The sequence below is a fragment of the Aulonocara sp. 'chitande type north' Nkhata Bay genome, linkage group LG14, assembly GCF_057382095.1.
Source record: "Aulonocara sp. 'chitande type north' Nkhata Bay isolate Kocher_YH1m ecotype deep benthic linkage group LG14, A_spYH_male_GT1.1, whole genome shotgun sequence".
NCBI lineage: Eukaryota > Metazoa > Chordata > Actinopteri > Cichliformes > Cichlidae > Aulonocara > Aulonocara sp. 'chitande type north' Nkhata Bay.
The window spans coordinates 21,430,701-21,457,658 of record NC_141357.1 but is presented as its reverse complement, the minus strand read 5'-3'; the positions used below and the strand labels follow the sequence as shown (position 1 = coordinate 21,457,658).

At 41.4% G+C, this 26,958-nt stretch overlaps 1 protein-coding gene across 9 annotated transcripts in view; it reads right to left on the bottom strand.

Moving 5' to 3' along the window:
• The window catches only part of mcamb (melanoma cell adhesion molecule b), a 50,696-nt gene that overhangs the window by 11,045 nt on the left and 12,693 nt on the right, over window positions 1–26,958 (bottom strand). For 8 of the 9 annotated variants that reach the window (XM_086261513.1, XM_086261514.1, XM_086261518.1 and 5 more), the window contains exons 2-11: window positions 3,927–4,051; window positions 3,597–3,822; window positions 2,991–3,061; window positions 2,800–2,887; window positions 2,524–2,703; window positions 1,575–1,705; window positions 1,333–1,468; window positions 1,119–1,234; window positions 768–909; window positions 550–674 (exon numbers count right to left, since the gene is read on the bottom strand). In XM_086261513.1, coding sequence (XP_086117639.1) covers window positions 550–674; window positions 768–909; window positions 1,119–1,234; window positions 1,333–1,468; window positions 1,575–1,705; window positions 2,524–2,703; window positions 2,800–2,887; window positions 2,991–3,061; window positions 3,597–3,822; window positions 3,927–4,051 — 1,340 coding nt within the window. Of the gene's footprint in view, window positions 1–549; window positions 675–767; window positions 910–1,118; window positions 1,235–1,332; window positions 1,469–1,574; window positions 1,706–2,523; window positions 2,704–2,799; window positions 2,888–2,990; window positions 3,062–3,596; window positions 3,823–3,926; window positions 4,052–18,240; window positions 18,260–26,958 lie in introns of those variants that run through there. The other variant, XM_086261517.1, reaches the window with a different exon arrangement.

Sequence of the window (26,958 nt, the reverse complement as noted above, 5' to 3'; positions counted from 1 at the left end):
CCATTTTTACCATTTTGCTCTAGAACGTTAGCATGCTTTAGTGCTTTTAGCACTAAACAACTGCATAACTGAGGCTGATGGACATATCTAACACACACTTTTAATCATAAAACAAATCACTGCACAAAATATCTCGAGGCACAAAATGTCCGGTAGTTGTTGAAACATTTTGTTCAATTTTCCTGCATCTGTATTGCTAATCTGTTCAGAACTTGCTGATTTGTGGTTACTAAGACTATTAAAACTGTTCAAAAGTGAAGACCATACTCTACTAATGTGAAGTCTCACCCACAGTCCACCAGCCAGCTCTTTTTTAATCGTGTGCCGTAAACGGCAAAATACCACAACAGTATTGAAAAGAAAATGCATTTAAGTTAAGTTTAAAATTCAAGTTAAAAATTGTGTTCCACTATTTGTCCCACTGGACGCATTTATCAAAATGGAGGTCCGGAGGACTTTGGATCAACCTGTTGAAGTCACAACTGGAATAAGCAGATCTCTGTTGCGGCTGTGACTAAGCCGAGAATGAGAAGCTTCCCTCTGCTGTACCTTCCCATCAGAAGTTGTCCACATAATTGTGGGAGCAGGAAACCCTGTGGCACTGCAGGTCAGATTAACAGTTGTCTCATAAGTCTCCACTTCTTGGACATCTGGCCCCAAAATCTGTGGCGAACCTGCAGAATGAGTAGCAAGAAATACAACCTTATGCAATAACTATGCAGTCACAAACTTTGGACATGGTCTCATTTAAAGAAAATACAACTCACCCTTAACATTGACTTGAAGTGTGCTGCTGGTTTTCATCCCCTCCATCTCAGGAACGGTCACAACGCACTTATACATCCCTGCTGTTTCTAACGTTGCGCTCTTCACACTCAAAGTGTTGCCTTTTGACACCAACTTTTCATTCTAGACAAAGGTGAACAAAAAAAGCTTGTTTGACTCAACACGTTTAAATGAGCATCTAAGTACTGGGTGAAATAGGTGTTAGAGGCCTCTAGTCAACCTAACTGCTGGTACGACTCTGCCACAGTGTGAAATGATTGTTTTCTAGGTGCATCTTACTTGTTACTGTTAGACAAGCAGTTGTATTGTATATATGTATGTATCTATGTAACCTTAAACCAGGTTGTGGATGTCTGGAGAGAAGACAGGGCATTGCAGCTGGCCTTCAGCTCCTCTCCTTCCATCACCGCAATGCTGTCTTTAGGCGTTATAACAGCAGATTCAAGGTCTGCACACACAGACAGAGAAACAAGGCATACAAGTCAAACAGAGAACCTACTGGTAAAATGTATTTGATGAAAAACTCATCCAGAGTAAAACACTTACAGTTAACCGACACCTTAGTACTCCCTGAGATCTCCTGAAAGTTATCCGTTTCCTCAAAGGTGCACTCATAAACTCCACCGTCTAAACGCTTCACATTAGTCCGCACCATTGTCTTGTTCTCCACAGAGTATTCACTCTGCAAAGTTCAAGATTAACTTTAATGTCCTCAAAGTGCTCAGGAAAACATCGAATTGCAACCATTTCCACATAAATGAGGAGTATGGAAGTGCTGATTTTCTTACATTTTGGTGCTTAATTGTGGTGATTGAGGATGGATAGTTGCCATTGTTATCGCAGCGAAGCTCAAGTGTGTCCCCTTCCTTGATTTTGCCCTTTGGTGACTCCACCCAAATATTTACTTCAGTGGGGAGATCTAAAACACAGAGAGATGAATTCAAGATTAAACTGCAAACCTGAACTATCCTTAAAAATAGGAAACTGAGGCCTGTCAAATCATCCATCCATCCATCTTCATCCGCTTTATCCGAGGCCGGGTCGCGGGGGCAGCAGCCTAAGCAAAGAGGCCCAGACCTCCCTCTCCCCAGCCACCTCCTCCAGCTTATCCGGGGGAATGCCAAGGCGTTCCCAGGCCAGCTGAGAGATATAATCTCTCCAGCGTGTCCTGGGTCTGCCCCGGGGCCTCCTCCCGGTGGGACATGCCTGGAACACCTCACCCAGGAGGCGCCCAGGGGGCATCCTTGTCAGATGCCCGAACCACCTCAGCTGGCTCCTTTCGATGTGGAGCAGCAGCTGCTCTACTCTGAGCCCCTCCCGGATGGCCGAACTTCTCACCCTATCTCTAAGGGAGAGGCCATCCACCCTTCGGAGGAAGCTCATTTCTGCCGCTTGTATCCGCGATCTCGTTCTTTCGGTCACTACCCACAGCTCGTGGCCATAGGTGAGGGCAGGGACGTAGATCGACCGGTAAATTCAAAATTTACCGGCCTGTCAAATCAAATTAAGGAAAATGTTATTAGTATAATATCCTATAATACTTGAACAATAGTGTTATTTTAACTTAGTGAACTTCATGAGAAACTATAGCATCCATTTCCACTTCAAAATATCAAAACAGATCCATTAAGAAACTTCTTGTAGTTTGTTTCTAGTTTTTCTAGTTTGGTGTGCAAGAACATTGCATGAACTGGAAACCAAATGCAAGCCAGTTTGGTTTCAAGTGGTGAAACTCACAGTATACAGTGATGTTAATGTGCTGACTCTCGGTCATCTTGGTCGCTCCAGGGACAAAGTAGATGACTTCGCAGTAGAACACTGCATCTTTGTGCTCCTTCTTAACTTTCATTGTCAGCTCACTCTGGACTGAGAAAAGACCACTCGATTCAATAGTGGTGCTGGAGGTTACAACCACCTCTGAAAGAAATAAAAATACTGTAAACATAAAAGAACAGGACAGACACAAACTGAAACAGCTAAGGCATTCCAGTTTTAAATATCAATCTGCCTTACCACGTGGAGTATTGCGAAGCGGCATGTTGTTTCTGTACCAAGTAATATTTGGCTTTGGGTATCCGTTTTTGACCCTGCAAGACCCAATCTAGTGGGAGAGGGGGTAGGTAAGGAAATTCAAATGATAAAATTGCATCCTCGCATTTTGTAATTTTAGTCTTTGATGTTTGTGATCGCCAAAACCTTTTCACCTTGGATGGAGCTTCTTCATTTACTGATATCCCTGTTTCCACTGCCTCAATTGTAGGAAAGGTTGGTGATTCTGCACAAGACGTAAGAAAGGATAAGAACTAGAAAAGGAAGCATTTAGAAAGAAACAATCATAGATTCTGATAGCTAAAAATTTCAGAAATATTGTAACATTATAGGTATGTTAATACAGTGAGTTCCATAATTTGTTGGACAAAGACACAATCTCTGCCTCCGGACACAGTGGACTTTAAATCGAAAAATCCAAATGCGATTTGAAAGCAGTTTTTAATTTAAGAGGTTTTGCAAAGTAATTGGACCTAAATTGGACAAAAAAAAAGGTAATTGGCCAGGAAAACTGGTAAGCAGTTTCATGAACAGGTGAGGTCTGTTCCATCTTCTTTTGTTTTTCTTCCAAAGCAAATGAAGCAGATACAATATCTGAAGTTGATCCGTTAACTTGTAGCAGCAGCAGTAAGAAATATATGGAAAATATGGAGCAGCATACATTAAGAGAGGATACTGATGACTTGCTTAATGAAAACAACCGTTTCAGTGCGAGAGAGCAGACAGCATAGAAAATGCAATAAAAGCTTTCAGAGTCTTACTAAACACTTGGAGCTGGGTTCGTCCCTCTGCTTCCTCAGGTGTGAGAGTTTTGATGACACAGATAAACTCCAAGTTGTCCCTCACTCCCACATCTCTGATAGCCAGCACAGCAGCGGTTCCATTGACGTTCAAGCTGATCCGATGCGTGAACAGTGTGTTTTGTTCTGCAGCCTCATGCATTGGTTCCTTGTTGTAGATTCTCTGTCTCTCCTTATTAGGTGGCACCTAAAGGTCAGAGTTTACAGAATCAAACATCAATCAAACAGAGAAACGTGACACCCATCACACATCTGTGTGTTTCTGTGCACGTTAAGCTTCACCAAACTCACATAGAACCACTGTATGGTGGTGCCGCCCAGGCCCTCGTCAGTTGTAAACATGCAGGTGATCTGAGCCGTCTCTCCAGCCATTACCTCCACTTTGTCCTCCATGTTCACCTCCACTATGGCCCATGCTGAAAAAAATACAATAAATTACCCACCAACATATATATATTTTTAAAAGAACTGACCAGATTATTAAGCAATTCGGTGCTGCACGTACAACTATTATCTACTTAGCTTTAAACTGATCTCTTTTCAAAGTTCTCATTTAAAAGAGGACCGTTACACTCTGACTCACTGACATGACTTCCATTGCATTATTTTCACAGCTCTGTAGCTGTTGTGTAGCCAGCTGCTGTATGACAGTTAGTGGCACAGTCAGCCTTTATGCAAATATAGTTTAAAATGATATGACTGATTCAGCAAACCAGTATAATGCTGCAACAGGGAACCATCAAGCTTCATACCAGGACACACTTTATTCTTTCTGTCTAGCCAGTTAATATGAGTCCTTCCTTTAGTATCCAGCCTACCCCTCTCCCTGCTGTACGCCTAGCCTCCCAGTACTCCCACTACTCCCATGTACTTTCTTCACTACTTCCTGCCTACTTTAAATTTTCTCTACTAACATTCACTCTACCACCAAGTCTCCTTGTCCTCTTTCCTCTCTCCAAGGATACACCAAACAACTTCTTGGCAGAAAAGCATGTGTTAAATGGTAAAATGGTAAATGGCCTGCATTTGTATAGCGCTTTTCTAGTCCCTAAAGACCCCAAAGCGCTTCACACTACATTCAGTCATTCACCCATTCATACACTGGTGATGGCAAGCTACATTGTAGCCACAGCTGCCCTGGGGCGCACTGACAGAGGCGAGGCTGCCGGACACTGGTGCCACCGGGCCCTCTGACCACCACCAGTAGGCAAACATGGGGTTAGTATCTTGCCCAAGGATATTTGGCATGCAGCCAGGAGGCAGCCTGGGATCGAACCACCGACCTTCTGATTAGTGGCTGACCTGCTCTGTCACCTGAGCTACAACCACCCCACTGTTGGAGAAATTGTTTTTAAATCACATCAAACTTTTTTTCTGGCCCTGAATTTCTTGCATCCATACCAAGATATATGAAATTCGGCAATAACATCCTTATATCAACAAGAACAATGAACGCTTAACCACTAATGGAAATGGACAAGATGGAGATACAACAAACCCCAAACAGGCAAAGAATCAAAAATAAATAACAGGGAAGAAAGTTGTTGCGAGTCAAAAGAAAGAGGGAGATGCTATGACAGGAATGAGAAGCCCACCCATGTCCACATTAATGTGCTGCATTCCAACATGTCACCCTCTCACAGGAAGAAAGGCCCAATTTACAGGCAACATAGTAGCCCCACTGTTCCTTTATGATCTGCCTCTGAAGACCGAGTGGTTTTTCCCCCTTCCAGGATCTCCTGATGTGAGGCATCCTTTAAATCTAAAGGAGGGACCCCCAATTACACTTTACATCCCAGTGTCTCAGCGGATGCTTGAGATGCCAATGAGAGATATAGCCTGGAGGTCATGAGGCTGCCAGGTTTGATTTAATCTTTCCTGAGTGTCTGTGTATTGTGAGCGATGGCAGGAAACATCTTAGTTTATGTCAATCGAAGCTTAAGAGAATGTAAATATGATTCCTAAGTGTCCTGCAATAAGCAGTTTGAGCTTCAGGAACCACTGACAGTTTTTAACCAGATTCATGGTGAGTACATATTTAAAAAGACTAAAATTACATGTGAGTTAAAAATGATACTGTGTGTTATTTATAACAGTTTATCAATCTAGCTATGAGTGCATAGCTTAGCATGTGGCACTGGTAACTTCTGATCAAACACAAACATGGAAAAGTCCACTGGCACAAAGCTGATTTTACAAATGAAGATAAAAAGATACTAAAATAAACATATGAAGTGGTCAAGCTCACAATACAGGATGAAAGCAACAAAACAGCCACACACAAAGCAGCAATGTAAGTTTGTGTGTGTGTGTGTGTGTGTGTGTGTGTGTGTGTGTGTGTGTGTGTGTGTGTGTGTGTGTGTGTGAGGAAAACTATGGTCTGAGATCAAAGAATAAAAAAAAGAAAGAAGAAAATCTGCATAATAAATTGATATAATTACCTAATTATTATATTTCTGGATATATACTAAGAAAAATGGAACTGTTTTAAAACCATTTGCATTAAGGGATACAGTTTCTTGTAATAATCTATTTTTATAACTGATGCTCATGGCGGAAAGACTTCAGCCGCTTTAGTCTCTGCACACCAGTTACTGAGTGTCACGGTCCTGGGTCGGGTCGACCCAGTATTTTGAGTTTCTTATGTTTTGGTTTATTTTGCATTATGGATTAGTTATTCTCTGGTGATACTGTTTTGATTACAATTATATTCTGATTCTTTAGTTATCTGATGATGATGTTGATGATGATTATTTCTGGTTTAGGTTTTGTTATCTTGCCCTTATGTTTGGTTTAGGTTGCCTGTGCTTAGTCTTCTCTGCCCGTATGTCCCTCTGTTTGTCCATGACGTCATTATGCCTGTTTACGAGTCTGTCTCTGTCTGGCGTGTGCTTCCTGTTTTATTTTGTAGGTCTGTGCCCTTTGTCAGTGCGTTCAGCTTTGTGCTCTCCCTGTCTCGTCAGTGTAATCAACGTCAGCCGTGTCTCCCAGCTGTTTCCTCTTTGCTCCGTTCACCTCTTGTATTTAGTGTCTGTGTCTTCCCCTACTCGGTGTCGCATCGTTAACGTCTGTTCACCCTCGCTTCCTCTGTGTGCTCCGTTTGCCAGCCAGCCTTCCTGCCTACTTATTCCGTTCTTCCAGTTTAGTTAGTGTTTTTCTGTTCTGCTTCTTACCAGCAATAAAGCTGTGTGTTTTGAATTACTTCCGCCTCAGTGAGTCCTGCATTTTGGGTCCTCTCTTCCTGCCTGCCCACACTCAGACATGACACTGAGGTATCAAACAGGATTGGTGAAGCTATTTTCGGGCGCACTGATTGGTCATTAAACAGTGATTTCATTCAAGTTGGTCTCTAATCTCAAACACAACCTTCTATGGAGCCAGTTAAGTCTGCAGAATAAGTTACCATGGTGATGTATCACCTTTGTAATAGTGAAGACACAGAGTTAAACCTGAAGTTACCCGGATAAGCCCACATCCTGCTTCTTAGGTGGACTTATTCTTGTTCCTGTAACCTGGACACAGTTCAGCTGTCATCACACAGCTGTCTACTGTTACTTCCATTTATACATAAAAAACAGAGCTTTAAGGCTTTGCTATTTATTGTTAAAGTCACAGTTAAGTCGATGACTGATGAAGCTATGGATTTTATTGGCAGTTGTGATAAATTAGAGACAAATGACACTTCCTTTCCGCTCTGTCATCGCTTCACCCTGCTAGCATTACAAAAATCTATGTGCTGTGATCCAAATGATCAAAGAAGACGATGTAAGCGTCGACACTAAAAGGATATTAAAGGTTTTAGCTTTTAGCTTGATACATTACCGGAAATTTCAGTGCGTTTTTTTCCCCCAAACATTTTAAGTAAAATATTGGTGGACACGTGTGGCTGTGCACTCTTTGTATTAATGACAAATCTGAGCATAACTTGCTGAGGCACTCTTAAGCAATTAGAGCTACTACTGCAGCACGTACACCTACGATGAGTGTGGAGCGCAGCACAGGGAAAACTTGGTAAAGCAGTTTTTGTTCCTTCCAAAAGAAAAACTCCAAATATGTATTTTTAGAAAGGACATTATCCTGCGTCCAACATCAAAAGACACTCCATCCAGGAAAAAGTGTCAGATGTGTGGTCTGGCAGTTAAAGTGAATTATCACAACACCAGGACTGTCCACTGATGAGCTCATCACCCACACACATCCCTGCTCCACACCTGTTGTTTCATCTAATCATCATTTCATTGGATAACGCACGTTTACAGTAACAGCTGCCCCCGAGCTAAACCCCTCACTACTGCAACAACAACAAACATACTTCCTTCTCTTCCTCACCTCCTGTCTCTCAACCCCCGCCCCTTTTCTCCCGCTCTGCTGCGTGTTACTGTTTACTAATGGAGCTGGACGGATGCTTTCCTGTTAAAGAAATCCAATTAGTTTCTCCAACATAGACATTTCCTGGCCATTAGCGACAGAAGGACAACGCTGACTCACTCGCAGCACCCCATCCCCGACCTGAGGACTCACCTACAGTAACAACTGGGATTGAGATTGCTGCTGTGCAGTTGAAGCTTTATGTTTTGAAAACTCTTCCCCCATTACGTCTGACAGCTGGAGTGTTTGCTCATGGGAATCTCAATCACATCTCATTAGTAACTTGACCAGTATTCATCTCCACAGTGCATCCATCAGAGAAGCTCCCCGCAATGCATTGGATCGATGCTCTCCTCATGATGAGAGAACGGATATTAGTTGTTGTGCAGCGGATATCAGACTTAAATAAACGTGACAGAGAAAAAGCTGTGCAGCAGAAAGCTGGACCTCTCCACGGTTTCCACTTTGCAAATGATATTCTTTCCACTAACAAGTGTTGAGACAATGATTTCACATACTGATGTTGGTATTATTATATCTAAAATAAATCGATTTCCTTACCAATGTGTTTTCATGTTTTTCACAAATCTTGATGTAGGAAAAGGTCAGAAACTTTACCTGCCTTGTTTCATTCAAGTATCCACTCCGTTTTCCATCATGCAATAGGACCGTCAGTCAACTCTCGATATATTACGTGTTTATTCACTCTTATGTATCAGACCAAGCCATTGAGGAGGCCTCTAAAAATCAGTATGCAGCATGACAGCAATCCCAGAAATAAAGGGACATCCTCAGCAGCAACAAGAACAGGGAGTCCTGCAAAAGCTGACAGAGAGCTGTTCAACTGCTCATTAAAAAAATCTAATCAGCTAATCACATGGAAGTAACTCAATGCATTTAGGCAAGATGGTCAAGATGACCTGCTGAAGTTGGCTGAACGTGGCGTGGTTGTTGGTGCCAGATCGGCTGGTCTTAGTGTTTCTCAAACTGCTGATCTATTGGTAGTTCATGAAACACAACTATCTTTGGGCTTTAGTCTGAAAAAGGGTTTCAGACTTTTTTGGGTGAAAATGTCATTTTGATATCAGAAAACAGGAGAATAGCCAGATAGGAAGGCAGTAACAGTAACTAAAAAAAACAACAACACTTTTTACAACCAAGGTATGCAGAAGAGCACCTCTTAAGGTGCAACATGCTGAACCTTGAAGCCACAGCAGCAGAAGACCATATAGTGTGCCCCTCCTCTCAGCTAAGAACAGGAAACTGACCTCAACAAAACTGGCCAGCAGAAGATTCGAAAAATGTTGCCTGGTCTGAAAAGTCTCAATTTTTGGATGTTAGGGTCATAATTTGGCATAAAAGACAAGTATGGATCCATCCTTCCTCATATCAACGGTTCAGGCTGCCAGCAGTGATGTAATGGTGTGAAGGATATTTTCTTGGCAAACTTTGGGCCCCTTTGTACAAAGTGACCATCTTTTAAGTGCCACAGCCTATGATCACAGTGTTTCCATCTTCTGATGGCTGCTTGCAGTATAATATTCCTATATAACCATGTCACAAAGCTCAAACCATCTCAAACTGTTTTTCTGAACATGACAATGAGTTCACTGTACTCAAATGGCCTCCACAGACACCAATTCTCAATCCAACAGAGCATTTTTGGGATGTAACGGAAAATTTGGCATCATGGATGTGAAGCAACTGTGTGACGCTATCATATCAATATGGACCAGAATCACTGAGGGATGTTTCCAGCTCTTTGTTGAATCTATGGGGTCTCTGCATCCATCCGGGGTGGCTGTAGCTCATCAGGTAGAGCAGGTTATTGGTTGCTCCAGTCTGCATGCCAAAGTATCCTTGGGCAAGATACTAGCAACATGTTGCTCTGCAGTGCATCCATTGGAGTGGGAATGTTAGATAGAAAGCACTTAAGCAGGTGTGAATGTGGCATGTTGCATAAGGTTCTTTGAGTGCTCGGGTAGAGTAGGAAAGTGCTGCACAAGAACCATGTTTCTCTGTCTTTCTCAGCAATCTTTCATCTCACCTGATCTACTCCAATCTCAGCATGTATAATAATGGGGGATTGGAGCAGTTTAAAGTCGAGTGTGAAGCCGCTGAACAGGAGGAACCCAAAGATGAGATCACTGCTCATCCAGATAATTTCACTAGATCAAAATCAAAACTTAAAAAAGAAAAAAAAAACTGAATGACTGAAATCTACTTTTGAAAATGCCATCATATCAGTGATTGCACTAGTTGTCACAGAAAATGAAAAGTAATTTGTTTTTGGAGTGAAAAAATTTGGACTTCAAATTCAACAATAAATCAAAGCTCAAAGCTTTTTCTTCTTTGTAGGAGGAGGAAAACTGAATTCTGGATCTTACACATCTGCATATGAGAGCTCCATATGTGTGTCAGCACTGATAATCAAGCCTCAAAGAGCTCTCAGTTTGCTGTCTCAGTTTAGCTGTCCCTGCAAAGCACAGTCCATCCCAAAAGAGGGTGCACTGTATTCAAACACAAAATTAGACCCACTTAAAGATAAGAGGCTCACACGGCAGAGGCACGCAGGATAAGAGACAATAAGCTCAAGAGGAAGTCATGTCAAAGACTCGCAGGAGTCTTTGACATGACTTCCTCTTGAGCTGATTTCATTGTTAACAAAACAATTGGTTGCTATCTGTTACTGTTTGATTAAAAATGCTTCCTGCTGAGCTCTTAGCATCTGTGGATGCTCACCCACACCTACAAAATCTCATTTCTTTCATGCCTCTGACTATGATAACAAGTGCAGGCAATTTTGAATACATACAAAAGTCTAGTTGCTGCTAATCAGCAAGCAAAGTGAAGCCAGGGTGCATTCATTTTAACACTGCAGGCCTCCATCTGACAGGTACAGAGCACAGAAGAAATGGTCCATGTGGTCGTTCAAAGCCTGGAATCTGTTTTACGTTTAGCACCGCGATGGATTCATTGACAGGCCTGAGTCTGCCGCCTGTTTCCTCTGGCAACGAGCCCAGACCGCAGATGATCGCCAAAGGAGAGGGCAGGACGCACAACTTCAGCACATTCACTGGCGTTTTACTTAACGGTCCTGTGCTCTTTTTAAAATGGTGGTCTAGGTGAGGAACAGCGCCCCACAAGGATGGCTTGAAAATCCATCGTTCACTCATTTTTCATCCAAGCTGACACCGAGCCAAAGACAACAAATACCTCACCACACCTACAGACAATTTAAAAAATCAACAGTTACCCAAAAGGAGAAAACTGAAGCACACTCATGCAATCCCACAGACAGTGCACCATCACGGTGCCCCACAGGAAACCCTCCACCCCCGTTTCTCATTTTCTTAGTTAACGTCTCTTTTTATTTTCCTCTGTACATAACACAGATACAGATGATTATCATTAAAAGTGCACAATTAACTTTAGCTAAACCAACAGCTCTGTGAAAAAAATAAAACATTTCTGCATTACATCCTTATGATCTGTTTCAGGGAGATTTCATCTTACACCGCACAGGAGGGAAATTCTACTTCTTTGTTTTCCAGTTAGATTTTTGACAGGAAATAAAGTGCAGGACCGTGACTCCAACAAACACCACCCCACCCCACCCGTGTGAATACGTTTAGCCAACATAATCTATCGGGCTTTCCTTCCTTAACCTGTGTTGTCAGTGCCTAAGCAAATATTGTAGGGAAACTAAAGCCTGGCATGTTCATTTTCAAAACCCTCCAACTTGACAGATTCATTTATTACCGATATTTCCTGACTGTCTTCATAAAAACTGTGTTTTCTCTGTTTTAAATAAGAGCAAGAGCAAGATTTCAGGTGAAACGGGGGCGCTATCTGTCAAAATATCCCAAATATGGAGGAACAGGCTGATGTTAAGTCTGCTCCCAGAAGGGGCCAGAAGCAGTTTCTCAGATTTGACAGAAAGAAAAAGATCAGATCAAAGCAAGCAGCGGCCGAGGAGACGATTACTAAGGTCGATGGAAAACAGACATAGGAAACCTGGCGTGGTTTTTTTGTCTGTCTGTGAGATGTGCGCTCACAGACGCACACACACGTCACTAAGCTGTAACTACTGACCTGAACTTAAGCCTCGGCTCATGAAATAAGCACATCGTTATGTTACTGCAAACATCTGATCCGCTGGATCAAAACATGAATGGACGACCATCGAATGTTATACTCCAGAGAAGAAGAAGTAACATGGAGGCAGCAGAGCTTATCTCTCTGTACTGCGAGCTGGTCAGTCCTATTTTTAATGGCCATAATCTGTGCGCTATCCTGTCTGGTGACAGCACTGCTGAGAGGCATAAAGGCGGCATAAACAGGACAGCACACGAGAGCTTAATTATCTTAAAAATAACAAGGACCGTATTGAATCTAATTATAATTAATATGATAAATTTACTGCCCTGGACTCTGTCGTGAAGAACAGGATGCATGCCTCCCGTGTATGTAAACCAAATAATTTCCCATATGCGTGCTGGTGAAATGAGGCGACAGCTCGGTGACATGTTTCCAGCCCTCCTACATCTAAGAATAACAATGGCCTATCAAGCTTGTTTGCTTATATGATACAGCAGATCATATACCTCACTGACACCAGAAATAGGCTGAGAGAGTGAGAGGGAGCATGAGGAGGACGGTGCCTCAGCCAGGCTGCTTTTTGTACAGATGTAAATAAGTCTGAGAAAAGTGAATAGACCATAGATGAGATAGATCAGATAGAGAGGAGGGAAGAAAGAGGGAAAGAGAGGAATCAAGGTGGCTGTACAGGTTGTATTTAGGTCTCTGAGAGTTGCTGTGGCCTCTGACATTTATCACGCCGTAATCCCTCAGCGGCACACTTGCTGTATCTAACACGGAGGAAATGCAATCAGGCTAAAGATAAAGGAGAGAGCCATTCAAAGTGCCAGAACTTTTATTTGCTCCTGACAAGCTTCAGGGTGCAGTTTCCCAGTCGGGTCATGAAACGGCTTCAAAACCACTCAGCAGCCAGGCATTTGTAATGACAGCTATTCAAAGCAGCTGCATTATCACAGAGAGGCAGCTATGGCTTTGCAAATGTTGGAACTGTAGTCTCTGTAAATTTTTCATCAGCCTACTTAATGTTTTTACCTTCCAAACAAGCTGTCTCCCCTTCATGCTGCAGTCGGGCTTTTAATCATTTTTTTTCCCCACACAGTACAAAAGAACAAAAGATCGTCAGGTGAAGATATCGCACATAAAGAGAAAAAACCTCAGACGATACCGTGAATTAAAGTTAAATCACTAAACATTAAATCTTTGCATATTTAACAACGTATTAAGATCTCAATATGGTTTATAAAATACATTTACAAGTCAAACAGACTGTATAAAGTGCAGCTAAAGCTAAAAAGTAATAGTTGTTGAAGCAATAGGAGTTCACTCACTCCTGATGAACGGTGTGTTTTTGAGGTGACCTGAGGGTGAACATAAAATACTGCAAAGTATTTAATTAAGCTACCGCATTGGTTTTTTACTTCCTTATTTATTTCTAAGTGCTGACATTATTTGGTTTTGGCAGTCATGGGGTACAGTCTAAATCTGATCTTTTTTGATCCCTCGTGGTTGACTAACACGTTTGTCCTATAGCAGCTACCGTAGCTGGGATTATGCCATTGAATCCTGAGGGATATGAAAACAGAATCTGCAATCTAATGACATGTAGCGGAGAAAATTTCACACAATTGCAGCTTTAAATGAGAAGATCATAATCTGCATTTTTGGTTCATCTTGACATCAAGAAAAGATTTTCTGCTAACTAAAAATACTAACTCCCCACAAATGTTTTTTTTTAATCTTTGTATAAATTAGTTTAGCTTGTAATTATTTTTATTATTATTAAACATTGATAAAGTAACTGTTGAAGTGGAAAAGTAAATTGCCGGATGTAGTTGGCATGTTGGCTAGCTAAAAGGTCACAGCTGGGCTAATATAAACACAAGAGGAACGCTGGAGAGGCCCAAAAAGGAACACTGATTATCTTTTTATTTATCAAATAAACAAAGAAATGAAGACGTTTTAGCTCAGTGGCTGAGCATGTACCCGCATGCCACAAAACCAAATGTAGCAGCCTGGGTTTGATTCTGACCCGAGGCCACGTGCTCTCTTTCTCCTCGCTTTCATGTCTCCTCTTCACTAAAAACATCGATTAAAGGCAAGAAAAGCCCCCAAAAACGATTTGGGAAAGAAGATGGAGGATGGATGGATTACACTGATTACATTGAATGGATCAGTAGACTTTAGTTATATTTCTACTAATAAGAAATGAATGTTGCGTTAGCGTGACCTTGTACCTTTGTCTAAGATCAAGGAGGCAACAAAATAATTTCTGATGTTGCCTTTAGTTGCAATGGCAGATATGACTAAAAATAAAAGCTAAAAATAAAATTGCTTCCTCGAGTTTCCTTAATTGTTTATGGATACCATCCCCTTCCTCTGCATCTTTCTCTTTCCCTCTTCGAACATAGCTTGCTATAATCTACGCAACTAAAGTATCTCGCGTGCAGCTGGAGATTAAACTGCACCTGCTCATGTCACAGGACTCACGGTTGAATTAGTGAAGCTAAATAATATCTTCTTATCTTGTTAGAAAGAGTTTTAAAATGGATCAAAGTTCTTATCTATTTACACTATTAGCACTATTTCATTTCAAGATTATGTTACGTAAAAAATAAAGTATTGATGCGTCTATAACTGAGATTCTTCTGTTTTTTTCGGCTAATAACAGGGCTCAGTGAACAGGAATACATCCACATTTATTCTTTATCTCTAAATAAATAAATGCCATTGACTTTCTCTGTAGACATATTCGACAGATTGACAAATCCACTGTAGAACAACTGAGTTTGGTCAACTCGTCTCAGTGAAATGGTGCAAAAGAATGTAACTCTTGCAAACACACAGTGAAGTCCTTGTCACATGAAGCATTTTAATGCACATATGCCACGCAAGACCAAGACCCCCCCCCCCCCACACACACACACACACACACACACACACACACACACACACACACACATATCTCTGGCACAGCAGGCACATTTCTCCATAATGCCATGAGTAATCCACTCAAATAAAAGAAAGATTGACTTTTCTCCAGCATGGATTAATAAATATACATGATGTGTCACCACTGGATTTTGTTACGCATTTCTCATATCTTGCAAACAATTGTGCATGCTGTATTCGTGCAGATAATCTTTCATATTTTTATTATCCACAGTTCACGAAGCCAATTGTAAAGGATCTCTCCATTAACGCGTCAATACCAGAAGCCTCTTAGACCTGGGTGATTGTTCTGGTTTCCCTTCATGAATATGCATGCTCCTTTTTACCCCGTTGGCTTGCATTAGCTGTTACAAGTTAGTGAGGCTTTAGGTAATTAATCAGGACTCCCATGCAGAGGAGACACTGATGCAACTTTTGGCCAGGCGGATGGCTCCATGTTGGCTGCACACAGCAGCTCTCATGAGTACCTGCCGACAGCAGCAAACAGAAGCAGCATCTAAAAACTGGACTCAGTGTGAACATATCAAGAGCGATTCAACCAGATGACGCTCATCAGTATCAAACTAAGCACACATTTCAGATCATTAGTGCTGAATAGCCAGCTAATCACGCGGGATGAACGCACGTAGAAGGAACTTGCTAGATCTGAAACACAGCTGGAACATTTATTTGCACAGGTGCAAACAAGCGTCTTTTCTCTTGCATTTGAAGTCATTAGAGTGAAAATTATCCAGGAAGATAACAGCTTGTGTGTGTTAGAAGAAAATGAGTACCAGTCTGATTTCTTTCTTCTCCTTTTTTTTAAATTGAGTTAAAAATATCCAAGTTGTTATAAATGTTTTGGTGTAATGACGACGGCAGAATGGTTTTATAAGCTGCCTTTGTTTCTGGAACTTGGAAAAAACATCTGGGCGTATTATTTTATGCATGAGATAATATTCAATCAATCAATTAACCAAAATCAACCATTAACAGATGAGTTGAATCAGCTGATGGCAAGTTACAGCGGGGAAAATAAGTATTTGACACATCAGCATTTTTATCAGTAAGGGGATTTCCAAGTGGACTATTGACACAACATTTCCACCAGATGTTGCCATCAAGCCAAATATTGAAGTCATACAAACAAATCAGAACATATAAGTATACAAGTTAAACCATAATAAATAAAGTGAAATGACACAGGGAATAAGTATTGAACACACTTTATTCAATACTTTGTAGAAAAGCCTTTGTTGGTGATTACAGCTTCTAGACGCCTCTTGTATGGATAGACCAGTCGTCTGCATTGCTCAGGAGTGATTCTGGCCCATTCTTCCACACAAACGGTCTTTAAATCTTGAAGGTTCCTTGGGCCTCTTTTATGAACTTTAATCTTCAGTTCTCTCCATAGATTTTCTATGGGATTTAGGTCAGGTGATTGACTGGGCCATTCAAGCAACTTGATTTTCTTTCTTTGAAACCACTTCATTGTTTCCTTGGCCTTGTGTTTGGGATCATTGTCTTGCTGAAATGTCCACCCTCTTTTCATTTTTAGCTTCCTGGTAGATGGCAGCAGATTTTTATCCAGAATGTCCCGGTACATCTCTCCATTCATCCTGCCTTCAATAATATGAAGTCTGCCAGTACCCCTTGCTGAAAAGCAGCCCCAAACCATGATGCTTCCACCCCCAAACTTGACTGTTGGTATGGTGTTCTTGGGGTGGTGAGCAGTGCCATTTCTTCTCCAAACATGGTGTGTAGAATGACTGCCAAAAAGTTCAATTTTGCTTTCATCTGACCATACTATAGTCGTCCAATAATCCACAGGCTTCTCCAAATGCTGTTGCGCAAATTTTAACCGAGCCTTGACATGCTTTTTGTTCAGCAATGGAGTCTTGCGTGGTGAGCGTGCATGGATGCCATGGCGGTTCAGTGCATTGCTTATAGTTTTCTTTGAAACAACAGTACCTGCTGATGCAAGGTCTTCCTGAAGTTCTGTCCGAGTGGTTCTTGGCTCTTGGAGAACCCTCCTGATTATTCTTTGGACTCCTCGGACAGGGATCTTGCGTGGAGCACCTGATCGTGGCAGGTTTATGGTGAACTGATGCACTTTCCATTTCCGGATAATGGCCCCCACAGTGCTCACAGGAACATTCAGCATTCTGGAAATGCACCTATAACCATTCCCATCAAAATGCTTTTCAACGATAAGATTACGAAGATCTTGAGAGAGTTCTTTGCTTTTACCCATCATGAAGTCTTTCCTGTGTGCCTTCTGGGTAATGAGGAGCCTTTATAGGCCATCAATTAGGACTAAAGCAGCTGATATCAATTAGTACTGATAGGGGACAGGATTTCTCTATCAATACTGACAGATTTCAGGTGATCTCCTGGCTTTCTATGTCATTTTGCCCCTTGTTATCTCCATGTATTCAATACTTATTCCCTGTGTCATTTCACTTTATTTATTGTGGTTTAACTTGTATACTTATATGTTCTGATTTGTTTGTATGACTTCAATATTTGGCTTGATGGCAACATCTGGTGGAAATGTTGTGTCAATGGTCCACTTGGAAATCCCCTTACTGATAAAAATGCTGATGTGTCAAATACTTATTTTCCCCGCTGTATCTGGTTAGGTGTTGATTTTGCTGTTTAAGAAAATGTTGAGCGCTGATTCAATCTTTAGGGCACCGTGAGTGATTTTGACCAACACTAACACTACGCAGGAGGTCGGAGTGTACAAACAAGTGCAATAAACACCTAGAACATAACATCACCTGGGATACTGGGACTGTTATGAAGGACCGCACCAATAAAGTTATATAAAGCTTATAAAGACAGTAAATTAATCACATCATACATGTTCTTACACTTATTGCCAGGCAGCAGCCTAAGCAGACAAGCCCAGACCTCCATCTCCCCAGCCACCTCCTCCAGCTTGTCCGGGGGAACACCAAGGCGTTCTCAGGCCAGCCGAGAGATATGAAAAATTAAATGAATTAATATTGATTAAAGTAATATTGAGCAGAATTGATGCTCTATCCACTGAAACAGGATGCTATGCCTGGACACCACATATTTAGCAATAAGCTGAAATCAATTCTGCTCAGTATTACTTTGATCTCTTTATAAGATTACTGGTGCGGCACTCCACAACAGTCCCAGTGTCTCATGTGGCCCATTGGGAAAATTAAATGCCCACCTCTGATCTAAAGGACAGTTTCACAGTATTGCTTTCATTTACAGCCGTGCGCCTGGAAAATAGAAAAAGACAGAGAGAGGAAGTAAGAATTAACTTATTGTACTTTTAAAATATTTATGCATTTAAAATGCATTAATTAGACCTTAGCAATTTACAGCATGCAGACTGTAAACTATGATAGTTCAATTTATCTTTAATTCTATATAAAAATGTGTCTTCTTTTGGTCCAGAGAAACGGCACCTGTGATTTTTTTATTGCATCTTTATGAGATTATTTTTGGTGGGGGGTTCTGCTTTTACTAGACAGATGCTCTTCTGATAAAAAAAAAAAAAAGAAGATGTGGAGAAGGAGACTGGGCGTTTTTATGTTTTTGAACAAAGTCAGAGGCACACTAGGTGCAGACTTAGCTCACCAGGATGCCACCTTCTGATGTTGCACAGACTTTTAATCAAAGAAAGAACTGAAAGTATTATAGATGATAGAGGAAGCCATATTGCACTGCATTGCGAGTAGGAACAGAGCACTCCTCTGTCTGGGGCCCGCGCGGGATCAGGTGATGTTTAAATTGTTGAGTCCAATGACAAAGAGATGGACGGTGGCAGCTGTAGCAACCAAATTGCACGTTCTCACAATGCTTCAGAGAAAACAAGGTCAACTTGTCACGCTGACCTGCCAGACACGTTCTCCAGCACACACAGATCCCCGGGGTGTTCTGGAGCCAAATGCCGGCCAGATCCACTCAACATGCCATCAGAATTAACGTTTTCCAAAAAGGCAGAGGAGACGGAGTACACAAAGAATGTAAATACAGTGGAGAGAATCAGAGCAGACCACACATCAGGGGAGATAGCGAGGGACTAGGCTGACTATATTACATTTCAGCGGACCACCTGTTACAGTGATCAGGCGAAGCTAGACCTGGCTCGGGTCTCAGACTGTGTCTTTCAGAGAGGGCTCTGCTGACTCACAACTGTTACAACAGAACACTAATAAACCTTTGAATGGCTCTGTTATAAGGTCACCTCTGACAGCACTTGAAGTGTTTTAAACGGAGCTGTGGAAATTAAAAAAGACAGAGAGCTCTTTCTTCCCTCAACAATTAGCTGAAAAGTTGATGTTAAGTTAAGGAGGAGGAGGAGGAGGAGGAGGAGGAGGAGGAGGAGGAGGAGAAGAAGAAGAAAGAAGAAGACTTGTGTGAAAATGCATTTTAATATCCCAAATATCACCACCCTGTTATTGTGAAGGCAGCACAGGTAGCTTCACTCTTCCTCACAAAACTAAAATGACACATAGCACAGCATTCATGGAGGATTCTACCATTACTTTATCCATGTTTTCTGTCATGTCACCTGCATATACCTGGAATAACGCCACCTTAAATCTACCAACCAGGCCTCTGCCAATGGTGAGGTAAGCATAAAGACCGTCTGGCTATGACCGGTGGGTTTGTTCAGTGAGTCAACGTTTTCTTTTCCTACTCGAATCACCAGCGTTTACTTTGTCATTCGTCCCATTTTGCTATCGTGATTTCTCCTAGTAACATAATCCTGACAATCCAGAAGCTCCACAGACACTTTCATAAGCCCACACGAGTCACATTGAAAAACTTTACTCCCATTTTTTGATTTTTTAATAAACGCCAAGGAAAATCAGGGCATTTAAATTAGTGTAAGAGTGCTGGAAATTTCTGAGCAGTCCCAGAACATAAACAGATCTGTGGACAGGCCTTCAGCAGCAGGTTTCAAAGACCTGAGGCCAGCCCCTCTTTGATACGCAGCTCTTTGGTCTTCCCTCCGCAGCTACGCTCCAAAGAGAGTTCACTCCCTTCCCCGGCCTTTGATAATTACTTTTTCAACAAGATGTACTTCCCCGTGTTCAGAGTTTCCTTATTATTCTATTCTGCTATGCCCACACACTCAGAAACTCACAGACTTTTAAAAATGTGTCCACTCTGTGACTTTTGACTTCATGTAGGATGAGGTCATTTTCCCATGTCTAATTCCACTACTCTCATAATATTAAAAAAAAAAGAAAGAAAACACTGTGTAATTACTCTCACAATCTGACACACTGATGCTCACTTGCGTTACTGTCTATGAGTGTAGTGGAATAAATCTCACAGGGCCATTTCCTTATATCTGCTCCCATAATGGTACAAACGCCCCCTTCATCCTCTTTCCCACGTCCCAAGACTGCAAAAACGGTCTCCGTAATCAGATGCTCTGCGAGCAACCAGCAATAAAATAACACACGTAGTTTGGAAGTATGGGAAAGGCCAACAGGGACAATATTTTTGTGCTACGCTGATCGTAACGATACAGAAACCGAGAGGAGGGAAGGGCAGGGGGGGCAGAGAGCGGTCTCATGACATGGCTTCAGAAGTATGAGATGTGTGCTGTGTGCTGCTGGCATATTGTGGCTAAAGATAGATCCCTGATACACAAACTTCAAGCTTGCAATCCACTGACTCTGAGGTGGACAGAAATAACGATTCATTTTGTTTTTACATCCTTTGTGTGCAGATGTCGTCTTTTTAAGTGTTCATTAAAGCAGGTAAAACGACATTCTTAAAGTGCGAGTATCACAAAGACTAATTCTTTAGCAGCTGCCATTCCTAGAGCCTGAAAACTGACAGGAGTGTATTTTTCTCACTGCACTTAACGCTTAATTCATACTTCTGTGGTCCACACGTGCAATGTAGTCTCCATAAGTGGGGAGTGTCGTTGCCACCCCTCGTTTCTATATATATTGCAACAAAGTTTAAAACAGGTTTAGAGTTTTACTGAAAGTAGTAAAACTTTTATCTTTTAACTTTTTAGGATCCCCAGAAAACCTGGAGAAGGGTTGCTCAAGGCTGCTTTAAAAATGGCTCTTTGGAAGCTAAAATATAAAGAAATGAGGGGTGGCTCAAGACACTACGAGCCTTTAAAGGGCTGCAGTGGATTTTTGGTTAATGCCGTTATTCACACTAACGTCATCTCAGGATCTCACAAAAACAACGCCAGCGTTGATGCTCACACATCTCTTGCTCACATGCTTTGGTCACCAAAAGCTTTGCCTACTTATCACAGGACAAATAAAAAAAAGTCAGTTTTAAATGCCCCACATGCTGCGGTGTTTGTGCTGAATTATGAAGCAAGCCATGCGGCGAAAACAATGATCTCTTTTGAGAGCATCAGCTGTTTCTACTTCGAACGCAGACTGAAATGAAATGAATGAATCATATCAGCCACTTTCAGTGTCTTGAATGTGCAGCGTGACCCAGATACACGCAAATATTTCAGTTTCATCTGAAAAGAAGGAACTTTGTTTGGAAAAATAAATTAGCTAGAACATTAAAACTAATGAAGTTTTAAAACATACCCTAATAGAAGAGGGGGAAACACAAACAGTGGAACCGTTAACCAGCAGTTATCTGCCATAACTAAATACTGTGAAGCCGCAGCAAACACACCAGTCTGCTCTGAGGAGTCAGCGGCACGGCGTCAGGGCTGAGGGCTCGTAGGTTGCATTAGGTTAAAAGGATCCTAATGTGCATTAGATCAGCACAAAAACAACATCCATTATTAAGCAGGGTGTTGAACTAACAGAGAGCAGGCCGAGATCCCCAACAAGCCTCCCATCTCCACTTGCGCCAGCACAGCTCCCGGCGGACACATTAGGTCCAAGGATCAACACGCGTGTGAGCAGCTTCTACATGCTATCATGTTCGTGCTGTAAACAACACAACAAAGCATGGAAAATGAGATGATTTAAGTGTTATTGCAGACTGACACCAGGTGCACAGTGGTACACAGAAAGTAAAGGCTAATTTAACCCATGCAAATTAAATCACAAACCAACATGTTATATGTCAGGGCGCGCTCGGTTAGTTCTTATTGTTCCACACAGCATTTCTGGCTTTGGTTGTGGTCTCTGAATGTGAGACATCTTGGACAGTGTTTTTATTCCTCCGTGCAGATTGTCCCAGAGATTTGAGCTCTTCAAACCTTAAGTTTAAGCTGCTCTTATTCTCTTTCATCCACCAGATATTCACCAAATAAATTCCAAGTTGAAGGCCACACTAGTCTGTCCACCACAGGCCAATCATCCTGTCTCACCTGTCTCACGCTCCACGCACACACTCCTTTGGTAACAGCACCCAATGAGAGCTACATGAGAAAAAAAATCAAGATTTAAAAAAGAATTGTAGTTTTTCCCTTTTCAATAGCCCAACATATGACCCACACACCGACAACACTTAGCACAGAGACACAGAGAGACTGTGTGTGTGTTTGACCTCAGAGCTGCAACAAGAGACGGCGGAGCACTAAATCAGCTTCGGGGTGGAAGAGAGACAGTTTCCCCAGCAGTGCATCAGCCTTTGACGGAGACGATTCCACATTCCTCTGCAGCCACTGCTACTACTCCCTCACCTTTATTCTCACCAATTACATAACAATTCCTCCAATATATGATTGAAATTGATGCTGTTTGAAGCCTCCATCTCTGCTGTGGTTTCAAACTGAACTTTAGATCTCAAATTTAAAACACATGCACACTTTTTTCCACCCCTCTCTCCTGGGTGTCATGAACTGCTTTCAAGAACACGTTAGACTGTGCATTATGCCAGATTACATCAGTCGCACAGAGTTTTCCAACAGCTTTGCAGGTGTGCCCGCAGTGGAGTCTGCAAACCACAGTTCACTCTTGAACAATGGAAAATCAAAGGCCGTCCTCATAGACTCACCTTGTTTCCATCTCAAACTCCTCTGACAGCATTTCTGCAGGTACCGGTTTTACTATTCTCCTGCTTTAATGTCTCATTGATGTTTTTCAGGGTCACATATTCGCAGCCTGATAGCCTGCAGCTGTGTGGATACTCTTAGTAAAAGTTCTTTTCTTTGATAAGATTTTTGAGATATAAATGTGGTACTATACTCTGTAAAGAGAGAATTCTTGAGTTTTTTTATTTCGTGGTAGTTATTGAGATCGTGTCTCAAAAATGTCCCTTAAACCTTTAGTGTCTCTCTTGTTCAGCATAGGTCTGGAAGTCTGCCTTCCACAAGGAGTGTAAGCCACAGAAGGTCAGCGCTGCAAAGGCTGGCTGTTTGCAGAGTGCTGTATCAACGCAAATTAACCAAAATTTGACTGGAAGGGAAATTTTTAGCAGAACATAGTGCACAAGCACCTACGGGAATTTTTGCAGATTTTTAATTAAAGTCCATTGGAGAACTTTAAAAGAAATGACAAATAAAATTTGCATTTCATTAGGAAATTAAGGTCCTAGAGTCTGGAGGAAGAGTATAGAAGTGCAGAATCGAAGGTGTTTCTGCAGTCAGTGAGGATTTGCCATGTCCTCCTGATGGTGTTGGTGGCTGGTGGGTCCGTAGTGCTCTATCAAGTCTATCAAGTCCAAAATCATGTTTCCATCTGTGGACGAACCAATTTTCCTTTCCAGCAGCACTTAGCACCTGCCCACATTGCCAATGTGGGCAGGTTTGCTGATCTCGTTATTAGCGTGTTTGATTGGCTAAACAGCCCACCTGACCTATCAAGACAAAGATGAGAAACACCCATCTCAAAAATTAGAGGCAGGCCAAAGGAAGCCAATGATGCAGTGATTTGTCATAAAGAAGCCACAACAAAGTATGGACTGTGTGAGTGAACACACTTGGACATCTCTGTACTGTAAATCCTTTTTGAGTGACCTTAGGAAATATTCCAATAATTGGAGATTCTGGATTTCTGGTCTGCATTAAGTATAAATGATAATCGTTCAAATTAAAGTAACGAAAATAGTATTAGTATTTCTCTTTACACATGTACACAAAAACTCTTTATGACCCATAAAGAGACATTTAATAGCAAAGACTCCTCTGCACCAAACATTGTTCCCACCATCACATTAAACTGGCATTCACCCATGTGATTATTCATGCTTGTGCTTGAATTAGTGACTGTGCAGTTTCTCGAACTCTGCAGAGAGCCATGCTGTATTTTTATATAAAGTACAGCTCATATAATTTGGCTCATAAAGTCTCACCATAATTTTTATCCCGAGGCCAAAGCATCAGCTCAACTCATCCTCCTCTAAGAAAGCAGATCCAGGGACAGGAGCATGCATACGTTCAACCTACATGCATGCAATATGATTTTTGTCCAGCTGTTTCCAGGATGTAGCCCAGACATATTCTCGGGTTTTGGGTTACCCACAGCAGAAACGGGGGGTGCATACACAAATGCAAGAATGTCAAAGTAGAGAAGAGATTGTGCACTCATTACAACAGGATGATTCATGGTTGTCACATTAGTAGAAAGGTTTTTGCGGCGTACCATGATATAAAAATCATTTCCTTACAAAATGAGCAAAGTGTGAGTTTTGCAATGTCACCAGCGTTATGAAGAAATTCTGGAGAGAAATTCTTTCACAATATGGTCACCGGATCACACATCCCACATTCTCTCTGACGTTGTGAAAGTGTTCGTTTCAACATTTAGGTGAAGTTTCTGCAATGCTCGAGAATGTTAATCATTACTTAAGGCCCGAAGATCACTTAAAACCATCAGTTTGCCATCAGAGTCGGTGTGACTGACAAAAATCATTCAAACATACCAGAATTTTAGTCTGGAAGTAATAAGCTGTCAGTAGAAATTGATCTATTTATTCTTAAATAGTCTCAAAAAAGTTTTTGACATTAGTAATTTCATAACCCAGATCTTTAGATTGTCACAAAAAGTCTGAATTTACAAAAGTAAGAGAGGTTTTGCAGGATTGGTCAATACTGAGAGCTCACATATGCAATTTGTACAAGCTGGCCACTTTATTCAGAACTGCAGGTGATTTCAGCAAAGGTGCTGAAAACATTTTGGTCCGTGATGACATGATAGCGTCACACAGCTGCTGCAGATTTGTTGGCTGTGAATCTCCCGTTTCACCACATCCCAGAGGTCTGTTTGACTACAGTGAATTCACTCTCATGTTCAAGAAACCGGTTTGAGATGATCTGAACTTTGCGACATGGTGTGTTATCCTGCTGGAAGCATCTTATCAGCTCGAAGCGATCTGACCTCTGACATCAGCAGGGCATTTTCACCCAGAGAAGTGCCTCTCACTGGATATTTCCCTTTTTCAGACCATTCTCTGTAAACCCTAGAGATGGTTGAGTGGGAAAATCCCACACAACCATTACTAGATCAGACGTACTCAGACCAGCCCGTCTGGCACCAACCATGACACATCTAAATTAGCCAAAATCACTTAAATCACTTTTCTTCCCCATTCTCATGCTCGCTTTGAACTTCAGCAGATTGTCTCTACAATGTCAATATCCCCAAATGCACTCAGTTGCTGCCACGTGATCGGCTGATTAGATGTTTGTGTTAAAAAACAGCTGAGCTACTCTACCTGAGAAAGAGTGTATATAGAAAAAGCACAGTGAAAAATATAAATGGATATATGTTTATGTGCCCTGGTGTTTTTGGGGGGTATTTAGGATATGTCAAATTAAAACAGGGTTCTGTGAATGTATTTCTATAACAAATAAATTCATTGGCAAAATGCTCCTAATGTGTTTACTGATAATGCTGCTTCCATGCTTCTGACGTACAGACACTATTAATAAGCCTTCTCTGTGAGCTTATAATTAATGAAGAGTGATAGAACAACTAATACAACAATTAAGACCTTTTCTCTTCTCCACGTCTATTCTCAGACAAACAGCTGATACTTCCAGTTAACATCCAGAGGCTATGGCAAACCGCAATTATTATTGGATGCATTTGTGCATCAAAGTCAGCCAAAGAGACATACCAACAATCCACATGGCATACTCGCAGGGAAGGAAAGCACAGTGTTTCCAGGATTAACTGTTGACTTTGAATGTACTGTTTGCACTGCTGGTTGAGACAGTCTAAATAAGAAGTTGAACAGTATTCAATGAAATCTGAAAACAAATCTCAATTTAACTGCTGCACACTGGTTTCTTGCCCCACCTTTCAATAACTACAGAAGCTTCAGTGATCTAAGAGCGTTGATGTTTTTGGCTAAGAGATTTCACGATAAAAAGATTTATCACTAAAAATCCCCACACAACATTTTGGGTTTATTTCAAGCTTTGATTTGCTATGAAATAATTCCACAGGGATTGTAATCGTGTCTGAGATTACAATCGTGTCTCTGCTCTGTGGAACAAGGATAAAAAAAAACAAGAAACAAGAAAAACCCCACTCTGCCATTTCATAATTATGTAAAGAGTTCGAAGCTTCAAAAACAGAAAGAAAGAGGAACAGTAGTTAATAAATGACTTATTAACGTATAGTTGGCATGCTATATAAAAGTACCTCAATATAAACTGCTCTCTAGTGCTCAAGTGTAACAAGTGTAACAGGTCAGATTAATTCCCAACAGAGTTGAATGCGAATAAAAAAACAAAAAAAACTGAAGCTCAAAGATGTAAGACGACCCTTCATCCCGAGGCTTTTCAAGTGCTGCCACCCAATCCCTCGTACTGCAATAAAAAAGGTCAGAGGTCACTTAAAGAAATGAAAGAGATCAATCATATCAGAGGAGTTTACAGTTCCCATGCTTCCCAAGAGTCACACAAACTTACAAAGTTTTTATGTTTAGGCTACAAATATTGGTTTCTTGAAAAGTGTGTTCTGTTTTGTCTTGGTTTCTGGCTGTCTCACAGCTCAAACACCTTCCAGCGCTGACTTATTCATACCGTTTTCACATG